Source organism: Bos indicus x Bos taurus, chromosome 5, assembly GCF_003369695.1.
Source record: "Bos indicus x Bos taurus breed Angus x Brahman F1 hybrid chromosome 5, Bos_hybrid_MaternalHap_v2.0, whole genome shotgun sequence".
NCBI classification, from domain to species: Eukaryota; Metazoa; Chordata; class Mammalia; order Artiodactyla; family Bovidae; genus Bos; species Bos indicus x Bos taurus.
Genome location: NC_040080.1, coordinates 85864823 through 85883573, shown reverse-complemented (window position 1 = coordinate 85883573; position 18751 = coordinate 85864823). Strand labels below are relative to the sequence as shown.

At 34.2% G+C, this 18751-nt stretch overlaps 1 protein-coding gene across 1 annotated transcript in view; it reads right to left on the bottom strand.

Annotated features, from left to right (window-relative positions):
• Positions 1-18751, bottom strand: part of ARID2 (AT-rich interaction domain 2) — a 208284-nt gene that overhangs the window by 85225 nt on the left and 104308 nt on the right. Inside the window, exons 4-5 of the mRNA XM_027542647.1 lie at positions 7524-7657; positions 2040-2258 (exon numbers count right to left, since the gene is read on the bottom strand). Of these exons, the coding sequence (XP_027398448.1) occupies positions 2040-2258; positions 7524-7657 (353 nt within the window). The remainder of the gene's footprint in view (positions 1-2039; positions 2259-7523; positions 7658-18751) is intronic.

Genomic DNA, 18751 nt, shown 5'->3' with positions numbered 1-18751 from the left:
AGTGACCTAAAGAAGAGTTTCATCAAATGTATACATACATAGCAGCTATATCAGAAAAATAAAGTCCATATACTTCTAAAGAAAGACAAGATTTTGTTTGTCCTGAAGAAAACCTTACAAAGAAAAACTCCATGGGAAAAGAACACTGAATGCAAATATAAGATGGAAAAATTAAATTTTTGGCACATGGAATTTTTATTATACTTCTTCAAACACATATCATGTATAAATATCCCACACATTCAAAAGAAGCGGTATCTATATTTTCTCTCAATTAAAATTCCATGCCTAAAAAAATTCAAAACCTCTCAAGAGCCTAATGAAATATATACATAATCATACATACCCTTAATATTTTCATAATGTAAAAACACTGTTTTAAAAGTATATGGTCTTCATAAAGTCCCTATATACTCTGGAACTCTAAATTCTGACTACTGAAATAAAAGAAACATTCCTCAAATAGCATTTGCTAATATTAATTATTAATGATTGCTACTCTACATAATAATTTAGTCTGAGATAAAAAAAAAAAGTGCTAAACAATGTCACACTTCATGCATTAAAACTGGTAAACTCAGTTTATCATATATATACAAATGAAATCCTTATCCAATGATTAAATGGTAAGAATTCACCAAAATTATTATGGCCTGAGAATATTTATTCTTTCTAAAAACTTCATTTTAAGATTTCTAAAAATGAACCAATGTTAAACTCCATTCTGTATTAAATGCTGAAAAATGTATTTAAAAGATCAAGATGAAATATTAGAAAGCAAAGAACATAAAAGTGAGGTGGAAATCCATGAAAGTTAGATCTTCACAGTTACAATTCAAACTGATTAAGTGCTGATCTTTGTTCCTCCTCCACATTGTAACCAAAAATAGTTTCAGAAGTTTAAGAAACTAATTTCAATTTAATTGCAAAACGTCTTCATATAAAATAAATACATGTCAGATTTTAAGGAATTCTATTTAGGGAACTCCCTGGCAGTCCAGTGATTAGGACTCTGTTCTCACTGCTGAGGGCTTGGGTTCAATCCCTGGTTGGAGAACTGAGAACCCATGACCTGCATGACACGGCCAACAACAACAACAAGAAAAAGGGAATCCTATTTAGATAATCCCAAATAAAAGCATGCTTGAAAATTACAGAAAAATGAACTTATTTGCAAACATACTGCTACTTAAAGATAAACACAAAAATACTCATATACCTATGAAATATTACAAGAAATTCTCAGACTATTCTATATAATTTCCTATATGATAAAATAATTGCAAAATGTATCAGTACTTTAATCTATTAATAGAATAAACTTCTGGCAAAAGAAGTTACAATGGTTGCTGGGGTAGAAGGAGGATTGAGAAGCAAGAAGAAACTTTCTATCAATAACATTCAGCTGACATAGATATTTTAAAAGGACAAACTATGAGCAGGAAAAAATTTCAAAACCTATTTTTTAAAGTCCTATTAAACTACAATTACAGAATTGTGCAATTTGGTCTGAAGAGTAATCCAGATTTGAGATAATTTCACAGAAAACAAAGAACCTGATCTACAAAAACCTACAACTAGAAAATCCTACAAGTAAAACTATGAAATATTTGATAATCCTTATTTTGATTATTATGCAGCAAATTTTCAAATGCATTGACCTAAACTATTTAGTTAAAAAATTTAACTATACACCTGCAGAAATAGACATCAGAAAACAATTTCGTACAGGTCTAGTTTTTTCTATCAAAAGTTTGCATCAAACAATTTCAAATCAACAAACCCACATTTATTCTAAGAAAAATGCAGCATTTTAATTTCGAAAGCTCTAATGAGGTTAAATATCTAATCTATTCAAATATATAAGGTTAAAAAAATCCAGACATTCATTATTTTAAATGATACATTTAATATAACAAAAGCAAATAAAGAATGCTATTATATTGACTAATGAAAATATTTTCCTTAAAAACCTTTCAAAAAAATCTAAACACACCTTTAACAGAATGATTATATAATACATTAAACCTAAAACTTACTGTCGTCAAACACCCCGGCATTAGCAAGTAATAATGTGATGATTTTAGGGTCTTTTTCAAGTTGCATGACATGTTTGCTTTCATTTGACAGGAGAGTGCATACATTAATAGCAAAGTCCACTTCGTTTGGGAGTCCAGATAACAGTGAAAGCACCAGTTTATTGTAATCATTTGGCGAATTGAAGTCCATAGATAGCCCATAACTCTGACGGAGATAATCTAACAAAGACAAAAAACAACACTGTTAAGTATATCAAGGATGAGAAATCATTTTTGGTTAATATCTTCTAAATACAGGATAGAAGTTTGCTTTCTTTTATAAAATACAAACTGAGTAGTTTAGAGTCCAGTTTTTGAACTTGTGAAAATTACACTCCTCAAAAAGTATTAATATACAAGAAATACATATATTCTCTTTGATATCACTGCCAAACTATTGTATCATTATTTTAATATACCTAATCTACACTTTTTATTCTTGCATTTCAAGGAACTTTTTCTGATTTTTTAAGTACTATAAGCCAGAAAGCCTGGTTCCTTTGGAATTTTTAACAACATCATGTTTCAAAACACATTGCCTACCTTCTTTACCCAGTTTTGGGAGGATTATTACTTTTTCAGGTAAGATTTTTTTTGACATTTAACTAAAATGTAAAGTTCATGCTTTCAGTTCTACAGTTCTAGGAGTTCTGAAAGTCTTTTAACCACAATTGCAATGGAGATAAGGGAGTATTTCTATCATCCCAAAGAAGCTTCTTTATGCTCCTTAGTAGTTGATGTGTCCCCCTTTATCCATAAACAACCATTGATCTACTTTATTTCAAAATGCCAAATAAAAAGAATCACACAATACTTATATTTTTGTGTCTGATTTATTTTCATTTAGCAAAATGATGTTGAGGTTGATACCCATTTTAATGTATGTATCAGTAATTGGTTCTTTTTTATTGCTATGGGTTGTATGTCTTAATTGTTGTATTATGGCTATAACACAATTTGTTTATCCACTCCCTAGCTGAAGAACATCTGGACTGTTTCCAGTTTTTAGCACTTCTGAATACAGTTGCTAATAACATTCACACACAGGACTTAGTGCAGACATATTTCTTCATTTCTCTTGGATTGCTCGGTCATATAAAATGTATGTTTAACTTTGTTAAGAAACTGTAAAAGTTCTCCAAATTAGCTGTAATATCTTGTCTTTTCATCAGTGATGCATGAAACTTCTTGGTGCTCGTGTGCATCCTTGTCAGCACTTGGTACTGTCAGTTTAAAATATTCTGAATATGAGCCACTTATCTAATATTTGTTTTGTAAATATTTTCTTCCAGATAGTGAGTGGTTTCCCTTTTCATTTTCTCAACAATGTCTTCAAAAAACAGAAGGTTTAATTGTGATGAAGTCTGATTTATAAATTTTTACCTTTACAGTTCAAACTTTCGTGTTCTAACAAATCTTTTCCTAACTAAAATTTTATGTAGGAGAATTGAAACATTTTAAAAACTTTGAAGATAGGATTACAGAAAACTAGTATATAATCATAATACATATATTAGAAAATGTTGTATTTTTATAATTACTGACTCTAAACTGGTGCAATTTAGGCCTTGGCAGCTATGTCCTAAGACATATACCCCTAATACATTTATCATACAAGATCTAACTAGTGTAATGGGAAAAGGAAAGAAACAAGAGTTAGAAAACTGCTACACAAAACATTTCAGCAAATATGGATTTGAAAAAAAATCTTTTAAGAATGTCACTAAATGGAATGCAAGTAGGAATCTATTGTCACAACATTCCACAGAAGAAAATCATGTAGGTAAGAAACTTCACTTCCCAACAGATATTTGAAGAGACACCTCTTCAATATTAAAATATTCTAGGAATTTCTCCTTAAGTATCACAATATAATTATACATGAATTGACATAGATTCTTTATAATATTTAAGGTTGAACATTTCTCATATATAACATAAATATCTTGGGAAAATGTAACATGACTTCTGTGAACATAGAAATACATTTTGGTATTTATTGCACATTGGAACTGATCATGAGATGCCAAGTTTCAGCAATAGTTAAGTCTTTAGATTCCACAAAATTTTCAGGCAAATTTCCAATAGAAATAAAAATCTGGAACCCATAATTCAACATCTGTCACAGTCTTGTTGTGCTTTCAATATGATCTTGGAATTGGTCTGTTTGCTACTGAAGAATAACAGATGCCACCATATATTCAACTCAATACATCCTTACATGAATGACTTTGCCAAAAGACATCTCCAATTAAAATAAAATAAATTAATATGATAATTATGAAAAGTCCTTTAACTATATGATGTTTGGTAAAGATTCCTTCTTAGGAATATAATATAAGAGAAATGCTTACAAGATTTTAAGAGCATCCCTTCCCATCCCCAAGGAGGTATGTTTGAATAGGTACAATTTTATAACAGGAATGAGATTGGGAATTTTCAATGTTCTTCACACAATGTCTATACAAACATATCACTGCTGACAAATTTAACTGAATCTGAGGTAAACAGTTTAGAGGAAAGGGAGAATTGTGCCTGGAATGTTGTTTGTATTACAAATATCATACAGTGCATTCTTTTCATTGATACTGGCAGTGATTGTTGTAGTTCAAGCATCTGTAAGAATACAGGACATGTAAAGGAAAATCTTTGCTCAAATATTAATACAACTGATAAAATCAAAATAATAAATCTTCCTGTATAAAGCTTTTCCAAATTTAAGTAACAAAAATGTAAATGGATAGTGTGCTTGGCCTCCTTTGGCCAAAATGATTAAATTGGATTAAATGATCGCTAAAATCCTAGCTAGCTCTTAAATTCTACAATACTATTAATTTCAATGTGTTTGTCATGTGTCAGTTTCACCTTTCAGAATTTTTCTACTAAAGATACTGCAAACGAATTTAAAAATTTTAATTTAGAAATTAATTTTTTAATTTTAAAGGGAAAGAGAAGATGAACAAAAAGTTCTTAGTAATCTACAGTACAATTCTGCAGAACTGACTGTATCCAAATCAATACCAAGGAAGAAAGAATAAAGAAGAAAACCAAAAGATTAGGTCCTCATGGCAAGGAAAAATGTGCACAATTATGCAAATAAATGACAAAAATCACCATATTTTGATGCCAAAGTTTAATAATTCTAAAATTCAAAGCAAAATGTACCTAATACATATTTGGCTACTTAAAGTCACTGGGCAAAAGGAGTCAATAGCCTTATAAAATTTTCGTTCCATATTCTATCAATGTACAATATTCTGACAATTATGAGTAGAATTGTACTTCATACTAAGTGCCAATTTAAATTTACCATATTATCTTTCAAAGTATTGTTTTACAATAGCTTTTTTAAATGTAAGCACCTCTAGATAAATACATGTATCCAAATACATCAATCCAAACCTACAAGGAGAGTAATGCTATATGATCAAAGATGTAGACACAAATCTTTTAAATGTTCTACCTAAAATATCCTAAGGCTTTTAATCTACCACTATGTAATTTTACTTTGGTGTTTATTTAAATATGCACACACATACACACTGACAGCTATGAAGCTTACTATATTTCCTTAATGGCATTTGAAAAGAATCATTGATGAAGGATTTGTTTTATATATTGATAGTCATGTTGATTTTTAGAACACTGTCATAATGTTGCGATGGCTCCTTCTGGGATAATAAAAAGCACCTTCAAATTCATAAATGCTGCCCTGAAACACCACCTCTTTTCAGTATGAATCAGATATACTGTAGTCTGATGTTCCCCAGTAATTTCTATTTCTTATCAGTCCCCAATCCTGATTCTGTCAAACATGCTACATATGTTATATAACTGCTCAGATTCTCCTTAAATAACAAAAGGCAGGCATATGACAGCATATCAGAAAGGAGTTAGTTATTATAACACCAGATTAAGAATTCTATCATTCCTTTAAAAACTGCAAAGTTCTAGCAATGACTTTCAATAGACTTCGGAAATACCAGCAGTATCTTCTTTCTTGAAGTAAATCATGCTTAAACCAGGGAAGGGGGGGGTGGGGGGAGATCCAGAAAAAAATTTCATTTTAAACTAGATCTAATATTGAAATGGGTTAGTTTGAGAAGTGTAATACACACCAAGCTCTATTTAACCTATAAGAATAGACAGTTCTGTTGTTGCTATAGTGTAGCAGTAACACAGAGTTACAAAACGGTCTTAAAGGTTACAGTACCAGGTCTCATTCAGTATAGGAACAGCCTCTATAACATCCTTGAATTAAATAATGGTCATTAGCTCTTCCTAAAAATGGGAAGCATATTACCTAACAAACCACCTCATTTTATTTAACCAGCTTAAACGGTAAGCAAGATCTTTTACACGATGACTAAAAATGTTGTCCTTTAACATTGGTTCCTGAGGTGATAACTTCTTGTTAAAAATAAAGGTAGATTTGGTTTGCACTCACCACTGCTACAACCCCTCCCCCAAGCCTCAGTTATGCAAAATCATCAGATGAAGTCTCTTCTACTGAAAATCACAGATTCTAGGAAATTCTGTTTCCTCAGCTATTACTGATTGGAAAAGAAATAGGGTCAAATTCAACATGGAGGAAACTTGAAAATAGACCATGAAAACTTTAAATCAGTGATACTGGCACAAATGAGAGAGCTTAAACCTAAGGATTACCTAAAAGATCAGTATTAGTACCAGTGAATAATAATAAAGATCAAGATATTTGTATATTTTTATAAAGACTATCCTCTTGAAAAAGATATTATCTCCTCTTTTTCTGGCCAAATATTGGTGAATAAAGAAAAGACCTGCTTATCTCTTCAGAGCTCTCTTCCTAGTCATCACCTTCTGGAGCCACAAACACTGGAAATCTCATCAACACTGCCTCGAGAACCTCTTCATTAGACTCTCAACCTGACTATTTCCAACTTGAGTCTTGTTCTTTTTAGCTGCAGATTCCTCTATAACCATTATAGGAATGACTTGAATGAAAAAATCTTAAGTCCCTGGTACCATGGCAGGAAAACAGTTGAAACATAGTGAGAAACATTTCTGAGAAATTCTGGTGCTGGGAATGCCAGGAATTGTAAAAAATCTAGTAGATGCTATGAGTATTTTTTGGCTTCCTTAATTCTAACAGGACATTCCTCTTCTCGTTTTAATGACAATTTAGGTTAAACTGATCTTTAACCAAATTAAAAAAAACAAATTTCATTTGAAAGTGTACGTATATTTGTAACTCTAAAAATTCCTGCAACTAAAGTCTTCCATGTAGGCTGTGACAGACAGGGTCCTTATACCAGTGACATGCTGATTTCTAGAAGCTGCAGTAACCCAAGGCTCTCAGTATTTTCATGTGCAAAATAAGGGACCAATTCAATTCATGGGATGATTTCTATTTGAACTCAAAACTGTGTACCTATGCCTTTTTCATTTTCCAGTGATATTTACCTGACACACTGTGTTGCTGGTAATTGTAGGAAGATGGAATTGCACCAATAGGAAGCTGTGGTTTGGGATTGCCTGGTGGTACCTCATCATCATCCTCCCCAAAATGATGAACTTTCTCGTACTTTTCTAGGTAACTGAAACAGAAAAACAGCACAGCAGAGATTTAAAAATAGATTCATGTTGTATATTTTAACTCCTACCACATAGATCTGTTTTCTTTTTCTAGAGGCCCTAAATTTAAAAATAACAATAATATTAACAAGATACCACAAACTTCTTATATTAGTGGAATAGTCACTTCAGTAGTAATATTGGAGACAAACTCAATGTAATAGTTCTAAAAGTGCTTTTAAATGCCTAGAAAAGACCAAACTACTGTACAAATAAAAATATAAAAGTAAAGACTATCAAAGGACAACTACATGTAGATAAATAACAGCACATTTTATTTACTGATTAAAACAAATTATACATGGTCATTGTAACAACAATGTAAAAGTGAGAAGAGTCCCTGGCCTCCCCATCTCACTTATCACATGTGCCTTCAGTATATTTTTTGTGCCTATTTTAACAACAGATTTTAGAGATCCTGCAGGTCAATACATAGAGTACTACCTCAGTCTTTTTTTTTTTTTTTTTTGATCACAAGAAACCAAACATTTATTTCTATTGTCACTCTGTACATGACACACATTTTCACACTAACGAAGGGTTCTAGACTCAATCAGCCCCAGGACTAGGAAGGGGCCTGGTCTGGAATGTCAGAAAGAGAATAGGAGAGAGGACAGATGCACATGACATAAAATAATAATAATTAATAATAATAATAATCATCAATGCAACAATGATAAACTATGGGAGAGGTCTCTGTAACCTTATCTCCCAGATGGGAAGGGTATCTTATTGCCTAGTTTCACATTCAATCTAGGAGAAAAGGCCTCCACTGCACAACTCTAGATTGGGGAGAGGGTTGTGTCCAGCTCCCAGAAGGCAACTGGCCTCTCAACCCGCCAGGCATGGCTTGACCTTCCAAAGGAGGGCCCTCCTGGTCTCTGGGTCCTCTTTTTCTCTCGGACTCAATTACCCTGCCCTGCTCCTGCGCAGCCGTACCTCAGTCATTTTTAACAGCTGTATAATATATGCTCTGACTGATATATCATAATTTTAACTAGATTGCTGGTGTCGTATTTAGGTATGTTCAGTTTTGTTTTTCGGAGAAAGCAATGGCACCCCACTCCAGTACTCTTGCCTGGAAAATCCCATGGATGGAGGAGCCTGGTGGGCTGCAGTTCATGGCGTCGCTAAGAGTCGGACACGACTGAGCGACTTCACTTTCACTTTTCACTTTCATGCACTGGAGAAGGAAATGGCAACCCACTCCAGTGTTCTTGCCTGGAGAATCCCAAGGACGGCGGAGCCTGGTGGGCTGCCGTCTATGGGGTCGCACAGAGTCGGACATGACTGAAATGACTTAGCAGCAACAGCAGCAGTTTTGTTTTTTGCTATTACAGGCCATGCAGCAATTAGCTTAATCTCAGCACTTGTTTGAATATTTTCCTCTCCATAGACAGTGGAAATGGTATGATCACTTTAAATAGGAAATACGACCAAATCCTCACTCAAAAGTGATGTGCCCAAAATATTTTGACCAACTTATAAGACTGTTCCTGTGTTTCCCACAATATCACCATCACTGGGTATAGTCAATCTTCTTAATATTAATTAGAATTAAATATCCAAATTGATAATCTATCATCACCTACCAGTTTATAATAAGATTCCCACAAGAAAGATTTTTAAATAGGGAAGCAACTGGTCAAACCCCTGTCAAACACAATACTGTACCTAATGAACTTGTTACTATACTTCATAAGAAGCAAGCTGAAAAATATCATAGTGAAGTTCTAGATGTGATCATTTTATAGGTCAGTCTTTCCATCATTCCTGAACCAGGCAGGTATTAAGTCCATTAGTCACTATTTAAAAACCCTTTGCTTTTATAGTTAACAGATAGCTGAGATGAGGGAGAGGGGTATCAATGATCTCAGAAGTATTGCTGTGTTTTTAGTAGCAAATTGTAACTTTCAAGGTAGGATGAATGAAAGCTGTAAATTTAGGTATAAAAACTAATAGCAAGGATACTCATCATAATTCTTCATTTTTCCCTTCCAGCTTTCCAAGGCACAACAATTCACATCTTGGAGAATAAAAAGGAAGTAAATTGCCCCTTTCAATTCCTTCTAAGTTCTCCATATAAGCTCAACTTGAGCAAGGAACTCTTTCCTAAATGGTAGCTTGACAGCTAATGAACCCAACACTTTTCTCCACTGCCAGAGATACAAAAGCAGAGACATATGCCCACATATAACCCTTGAGCACTGAGGACAGTATACAGCTGCATATATTTCACCCTGATCCTGGTGATGTACCCTAGCAGATAAAATTTACAGCCAAAGAATATAAATCAAAACAAAAATATGATTAAAAAGAGACAGTCTCTCTCTAGCATAGACTTATGTATGAGTCATAAATCAAACCTATCCTTTTTGAATTTCTAATGCCAAAATCATCAAAAGAAGAGTCTACCCAAATTTGAACACAACTGCTCAAAAATCATGTGACATTTTCTGCAAATGAGGGTTTATCTACATTACATGAAATAATGCAGGCAATAGTAGCGATAGAGGTATTTTACAAAGTACGTTCTTTCAGAATTGAGCTCACTGTGGAATGGTTAAAACCAAGTTAAAGATAATTTTTCTTAACTAACATCATTTAAATAAAATCAAAATAACAATGAAAAAGTAAAATTTTAAAATCAAAACGTTATACTAACAATATGTTTAAGACGCTCTTTATAAATCCGTTATTCATTGTTAAGTGTATGCGCATGCGAAGCCACTGCAGTAGTCACACACTACTGCAATTCTTCTGGATTGTAGCCTGGTATTCTCCTCTGTCCATGGGATTCTCCAGGCAACAATACTGGAGTGGGTTGCCATGCCCTTCTCCAGGGGATCTTCCCAACCCAGGGATAGACCCACGTCTCTTATGTCTTCTGCAATGGCAGGCAGGTTCTTTACCTGGGAATTCCATAATTGAATGTAGTAGATTTAAAACTTGGGGAGAAAACGTTACTAGTAAAGAAAAACCATAAATACCTTTTCCTTTCTGAAACACTCAAAATGGAGCATAAGCAAAATGGAGTGACTGAAACACCACAAGTACTAGTAATAAACAGTATATGCTATATACATAAACCCCTCTGTAATTCAAATTTTCATACAATTTTTAAAATATATGACTTCTGGTCCCTTGACTCTTCTAACTCTATTCCTCCAAACGGATTCTTTACATAATTCCAATCTCCAGAAATTTATGGCTTAGGCAAATTGTTATACTTTTTGAAATTTTATTTCCCTGGCTTGAGCGTCAGCACTTGTTCTCATTCATGATTAAACATTTCCAACTGAGACTCGACCTTTCATAGTTCAACAGAGGGTTTGGCATCCAGTTCTGATTCTTGTCTCTCTCAATTATTAAGCATAAAGTCCTTTTTTGGTTTTCAAAGAGCTATACTTCTAAAAACTAAATTAATAGACAAGAGAAAACAGCTAAAATACAAAGTTACATTTCAAAATCTAGGTCTTCAGATATAATTCTCTAACATGACCCTGAGCTCATACACTGACATATATACAGTGTTCACTCATTTAACTACAAAAATTAGACTACACATTTCTCTTTCTTCTCCAAGTCGATTACACTGCTTTGAATAGTTGATATATTTTAATCAAACAGGTATTTACAGACCTCCTTCAGTAATCTACCTAATACATGACATTTTGACTCAAGACTAGTAAAATATTGGAATCCAGATGGCAGTTACTCTCTCAACAGTCGACACAGAAAACGAGGTTCCTGAGTTCAACATTACATACAGACAAGTGGGGTGAATTGCATCTTCTTTTTCCAACTTGGCCCTAGTTTACTTGTGGTGGATCCTATGCCATACATGACAGATTTAAAGGATGAAGGCAAATGTGAACATTTAGCATAATATAAGAATTATTTTAAATGGCACTATTCAATTAAAAAGTTTAATATGTAGGACCAATACAGAGGGAGGAAGAGTCCTTTCAAGACACCATCAAATAACATAGGCAGTACAGTTATGAATGAAGAAAAATTTAGCCTCCTGTAGTATCTGATAGATTAAGTACACAAAAAATTAGTTCACAGAAGATTTAAATATAATCACCAATAAGACTGATTTATTAGATACACAATGATTTTCTTTTCAAATCTCCACAAAAATTATTAAACTAATCATATGCCAAGTCACATAGGAAACCACAATAAATTTAAGATTAAATACTGTATAAGGCACATTCTCTAACTGCAATCAATTCAAAGAAATTTAACCCTTGGAAAATTAAAAATAACTTTATGATTTTACATAAAAGTAGAGAAACTACTACAAAAGTACCCATCAGCGGATATCAAAATTCATAGTAAAAAAAAAAGAAAGAAAAAATTCACAGTCAACCTTGTTTCACCTATAACACAATTACCATCTTCACAACACTTTCCAAATTATTTTAAAGCAATTTCCAGGTATCTCATAACTTTATTTATAAATATTTTGGTAGAATTCTTAAAAATTAAAAAATATATGTAATATTTATATAAAAATATATAATATTTATATAAAAGTTTTTATATAAAACTTTTTGAAATGTTTACAGGAAAGATGACAATTCAAGGAATGCATATTAATCTTTCCTTAAATCCAATTGTAATGAACGTTAAAGACTAAAAATTGAGGGATACTGCATAATTTCTAACTTAGAAAACTTTCAGAAATTCTGATTCATTAAAAGCAACTTCAAGGATTTATAAGACTAACTTGCAAAACAATTCTTGAGAGAGTAAGATGGTCTAATGGAAAGTAGAGGATATCTTAAAACAAAACACATAAAAAGGCAAATTCAACTGGGATTTCCTTTAGCCACTAAGGATCAATAAAATATGAGAGTGTATCTGATAATGGGATCAGAATGACAACTGTTTAAGAAAAGTTGAACTGAATTCAGTGGCTGTCAAAAGAAGCAAAGTCCTTTCAACTTCACCTTGAAGCTTGTCAAAATGAACCCAAAGATCCAGGGATGTGGAGCACCTATCAGAAGCACTAGCATGAAAAGACTGATACAATCAGGTAATGGGACCTCTATTGATGTGGCATACAAGGAACTTTCAAGATCAAACATCCCAGCACAAAAATCAAGAATACTGACTTGCAAACCAGCAAAGTAATGAACGACATTTCTTTGCCCAGGATTATCCCTGCAAAGTGGACAATGAAAAAGTAGACATGACAATGTAAAAGTCACCTCAGTAATGTAGACGGCATGCTTAAGAAATGGCTTCTTGAAGAGACGGAAAGGATGAAAACAGTGGGGTGGATAAAAATGAAACATGCATGATAACAGGAAGCCAAACATGGGGGGAAATAGTAGTCCTGAAGCAAAGACCAGAATACAGTGAACAGAAGCATTATCATTCAGATAACAGAAGAATTTCTGTAGGTTAAAAAATGCTTACTGGGTATATCATAAAGGTCCCGGGGTGTCAGGGTGCAAGGATCATCAGGCAAAAATTAATGAAAAGAAAAAACAATCAGACATATATTGATGATATATGCAAGCTCCAAAGATAAAGATAATTCCTAGAAATATCCAGAATGACCCTACTCCTTTGATTATTCTATTGTGTCTTATTTACACAGTAAGAGTAATCAAATGAGTTTATTCTCATAGTTAATATTAAGGGAAATATGTTCTTGGGAGTATTTCTACAACTGTTTAACAATCAAATTAAAGTCAAGATTGTTACTTTGCAAATAACGAGAGAGAAATAAACACATTAATGTATGTAATATGCAGAGAAAAGGAGAAGAGGAAGAATATCTTGTGATGTAGCAATTATATTCTTAGGCATATGCACTAGACAAAAATGAAAACAACTAAAATATTCACAAAGGATAGTATGAAGAAAAATACTGTGGCATATTGATATAGTGAAATATGATATGCTAGTAAAAATTAGTTAACTAACACGGATCAATGAAAATAGCCAACAACAAAATGTTAAATCATTTCAGAATAATACTAATTTAATTCCACGTATATAAAGATCATAAGCAAAAAATTAAATTTTTTTAAGCAATAGACAAGTAAGAGAAAAGAAAAGAAAAGCCAGATATTAATTATAACCCAGAAAATAAGCTAGGATTTATCCCTCAGGAGAGAAAGACAATAAGAAAACACACACATGGCTTCAAACTATTCAGTTGAGTTCAGTTCAGTTCAGTCACTCAGTCATGTCCGACTCTTTGCGACCCCATGAATTTCAGCACGCCAGGCCTCCCTGTCCATCACCAACTCCCAGAGTTCACTCAAACTCACGTCCATTGAGTTGGTGATGCCATCCAGCCATCTCATCCTCTGTTGTCCCCTTCTCCTCCTGCCCCCGATCCCTCCCAGCATCAGTCTTTTCCAATGAGTCAACTCTTCACATCAGGCGGCCACAGTATTGGAGCTTCAGCTTCAGCATCAGTCCTTCCAAAGAAATCCCAGGGCTGATCTCCTTTAGAATGGATTGGTTGGATGTCCTTGCAGTCCAAGGGACTCTCAAGAGTCTTCTCCAACACCACAGTTCAAAAGCATCAATTCTTCAGCACTCAGTTTTCTTGACAGTCCAACTCTCACATCCATACATGATTACTGGAAAAACCATAGCCTTGACTAGACGGACCTTTGTTGGCAAAGTAATGTCTCTGCTTTTGTTTTTTTGGGGTTTTTTTGTCTGTTTATGTTGCTTTATTACAACAAAACCAAAATATTATCTGTATTATTTTGGCAATAAATGGCAAAAAGATTCACATTTCCATAGCCCTACTAGGTTTTTGTTTTGTTTTGTTTTGTTTTTAATTTTATTTTATTTTTAAATTTTACAATATTGTATTAGTTTTGCCAAATATCGAAATGAATCCGCCACAGGTATACCCGTGTTCCCCATCCTGAACCCTCCTTCCTCCTCCCTCCCCTACCCTCCCTCTGGGTCGTCCCAGTGCACCAGCCCCAAGCATCCAGTACCGTGCATCAAACCTGGACTGGCAACTCGTTTCATACATGATATTATACATATTTCAATGCTATTCTCCTAAATCTCCCCACCCTCTCCCTCTCCCACAGAGTCCATAAGACTGATCTATACATCGGTGTCTGTAATCTTTTACAGTCTCGTACACAGGGTTATTGTTACCATCTTTCTAAATTCCATATATATGCGTTAGTATACTGTATTGGTGTTTTTCTTTCTGGCTTACTTCACTCTGTATAATAGGTTCCACTTTCATCCATCTCATTAGAACTGATTCAAATGTATTCTTTTTAATGGCTGAGTAATACTCCATTGTGTATATGTACCACAGCTTTCTTATCCATTCATCTGCTGATGGGCATCTAGGTTGCTTCCATGTCCTGGCTATTATAAACAGTGCTGCGATGAACATTGGGGTACACGTGTCTCTTTCCCTTCTGGTTTCCTCAGTGTGTATGCCCAGCAGTGGGATTGCTGGATCATAAGGCAGTTCTATTTCCAGTTTTTTAAGGAATCTCCACACTGTTCTCCATAGTGGCTGTACTAGTTTGCATTCCCACCAACAGTGTAAGAGAGTTCCCTTTTCTCCACACCCTCTCCAGCATTTATTGCTTGTAGACTTTTGGATCGCAGCCATTCTGACTGATGTGAAATGGTACCTCATAGTGGTTTTGATTTGCATTTCTCTGATAGAGTGATGTTGAGCATCTTTTCATGTGTTTGTTAGCCATCTGTATGTCTTCTTTGGAGAAATGTCTATTTAGTTCTTTGGCCCATTTTTTGATTGGGTCATTTATTTTTCTGGAGTTGAGCTGTAGGAGTTGCTTGTATATTTTCGAGATTAGTTGTTTGTCCGTTGCTTCATTTGCTATTATTTTCTCCCATTGTGAAGGCTTTCCTTCAGATGACTTTAGCATTTCCTCTAAAGTCAGGAACAAGACAAGGGGCCCACTCTCACCACTACTATTCAACATAGTTTTGGAAGTTTTGGCCACAGCAATCAGAGCAGAAGAAGAAATAAAAGGAATCCAAATTGGAAAAGAAGAAGTAAAACTCTGTTTGCAGATGACATGATCCTCTACATAGAAAACCCTAAAGAATCCACCAGAAAATTACTAGAACTAATCAATGATTATAGTAAAGTTGCAGGATATAAAATCAACACACAAAAGTCCCTTGCATTCCTATACACTAATAATGAGAAAACAGAAAGAGAAATTAAGGAAACAATTCCATTCACCATTGCAACGGAAAGAATAAAATACTTAGGAATATATCTACCTAAAGAAACTAAAGACCTATATATAGAAAACTATAAAACACTGGTGAAAGAAATCAAAGAGGACACTAATAGATGGAGAAATATACCATGTTCATGGATTGGAAGAATAAATATAGTGAAACTGAGTATACTACCCAAAGCAATTTATAGATTCAATGCAATCCCTATCAAGCTACCAACGGTATTCTTCACAGAGCTAGAACAAATAATTTCACAATTTGTATGGAAATACAAAAAACCTCGAATAGCCCAAGCTATCTTGAGAAAGAAGAATGGAACTGGTGGAATCAACCTACCTGACTTCAGGCTCTATTACAAAGCCGCAGTTATCAAGACAGTATGGTACTGGCACAAAGACAGAAATATTGATCAATGGAACAAAATAGAAAGCCCAGAGATAAATCCACACACCTATGGACACCTTATCTTTGACAAAGGAGGCAAGAATATACAATGGATTAAAGACAATCTCTTTAACAAGTGGTGCTGGGAAAACTGGTCAACCACTTGTAAAAGAATGAAACTAGAACACTTTCTAACACCTTACACAAAAATAAACTCAAAATGGATTAAAGATCTAAACATAAGACCAGAAACTATAAAACTCCTAGAGGAGAACATAGGCAAAACACTCTCCGACATACATCACAGCAGCATCCTCTATGACCCACCTCCCAGAATATTGGAAATAAAAGCAAAAATAAACAAATGGGACCTAATTAAACTTAAAAGCTTCTGCACAACAAAGGAAACTATTAGCAAGGTGAAAACGCAGCCTTCAGAATGTCTCTGCTTTTGAATATGCTATCTAGGTTGGTCATAACTTTCCTTCCAAGGAGTAAGCATCTTTTAATTTCATGGCTGGAATCACCATCTGCAGTGATTCTGGAGCCCTCAGAAATAAAGTCTGACACTGTTTCCACTGTTTCCCCATCTATTTCCCATGAAGTGATGAAACCAGATGCCATGATCTTCGTTTTCTGAATGTTGAGCTTTAAGCCAGCTTTTTCACCGTCCTCTTTCACTTTCATCCAGAGGCTTTTTAGTTCCTCTTCACTTTCTGCCATAAGGGTGGTGTCATCTGCATATCTGAGGTTATTGATATTTCCCCCAGCAATCTTGATTCCAGCTTGTGCTTCTTCCAGCCCAGCGTTTCTCCTGATGTACTCTGCACAGAAATTAAATAAGCAATGTGACAATATACAGCCTTGACGAACTCCTTTTCCTATTTGGAACCAGTCTGTTGTTCCAGGTCCAGTTCTAACTGTTGCTTCCTGACCTGCATATAGGTTTCTCAAGAGGCAGGTCAGGTGGTCTGGTATTCCCATCTCTTTCAGAATTTTCCGCAGTTTCTTGTGATCCACACAGTCAAAGACTTTGGCATAGTCAATAAAGCAGAAATAGATGTTTTTCTGGAACTCTCTTGCTTTTTCGATGATCTAGCCGATGTTGGCAATTTGATCTCTGGTTCCTCTGCCTTTTCTATAACCAGCTTGAACATCTAGAAGTTCACGGTTCACGTATTGCTGAAGCCTGGTGTGGAGAATTTTGAGCATTACTTTACTAGCATGTGAGATGAGTATAATTGTGTGGTACTTTGAGCCTTCTTTAGCATTGCCTTTCTTTGGGATTGGAATGAAAATGGACCTTTTCCAGTCCTGTGGCCACTGCTGAGTTTTCCAGATTTGCTGGCATATTGAGTGTAGCACTTTCACAGCATCGTCTTTTAGGATTTGAAATAGCTCAACTGGAATTCCATCACTTCCACTAGCTTTGTTCGTAGTGATGCTTCCTAAGGCTGACTTGACTTCACATTCCAGGATGTCTGGCTCTAGGTGAGTAATCACACCATCAGGATTATCTTGGTCATGAATATCTTTTTTGTACAGTAGTTCTGTGTATTCTTGCCACCTCTTCTTAATATCTTCTGCTTCTGTTAGGTCCATACCATTTCTGTCCTTTATTGAGCCCATCTTTAATAGAGTTTTATTTGCTTTTGTTTTGTTTTGTCTTGTTTTGATGTGGATAAACCTGTATGTATTAAGCTTTTTTAGTGAGATAAAATTTAGATATTAAAAAAATAATTTTAGAACATCAGAAAAGAGTAATGAGTTATTTCAAACTTTAAAATAAATGATTATTTCCACTGCTACATAAAATGTTTCCAATTACGAAAAAAAATTAGACTCTCCCTGAAAACTAATCTAGCAAAACTAACAAAATCTCATAAAAATTGCAGTTAAAAAAGACTATATAAATGCTACAAAAAACAATCTATTAATATTTCTTAAATACACACACATACTCAAGATTTTATTGCAGAAATTCAATGATAGTTCAACATCCAACATTTTGCAACATTAAACTCACCTGTAGATGACAGAGAAAAATATTTAAACAAAGGACACCAAAGGTTATTTAATAAAATGATGCATCCTTGCTGCACTGAAAATTAATTAATGAAGAATTCTAGAATATTTCTCCCTTTGATCTCTCATATAGTCCCCCTGTTATACCAAACACAGCAAATAATTTCCAGTCTACTCCTTTACCAGTACAGACTTTCTCAGAACATTGCACCTTCAAGTGATCCAGAATTCTTGTTTCTGTAGAAGAATACCCTTCAAAGCAGGACACACAAACAAGATACTCCAATAGGGAGAAACACTTAATGGATAGGTTGAAACTGCCAGCTCCCTCCTCTGCTCCATTCATCTAGCAGTGCAGTCCATATGTTACTCATCCTATGTGAGACAACATGAAGGGACTAACAATGGAATCC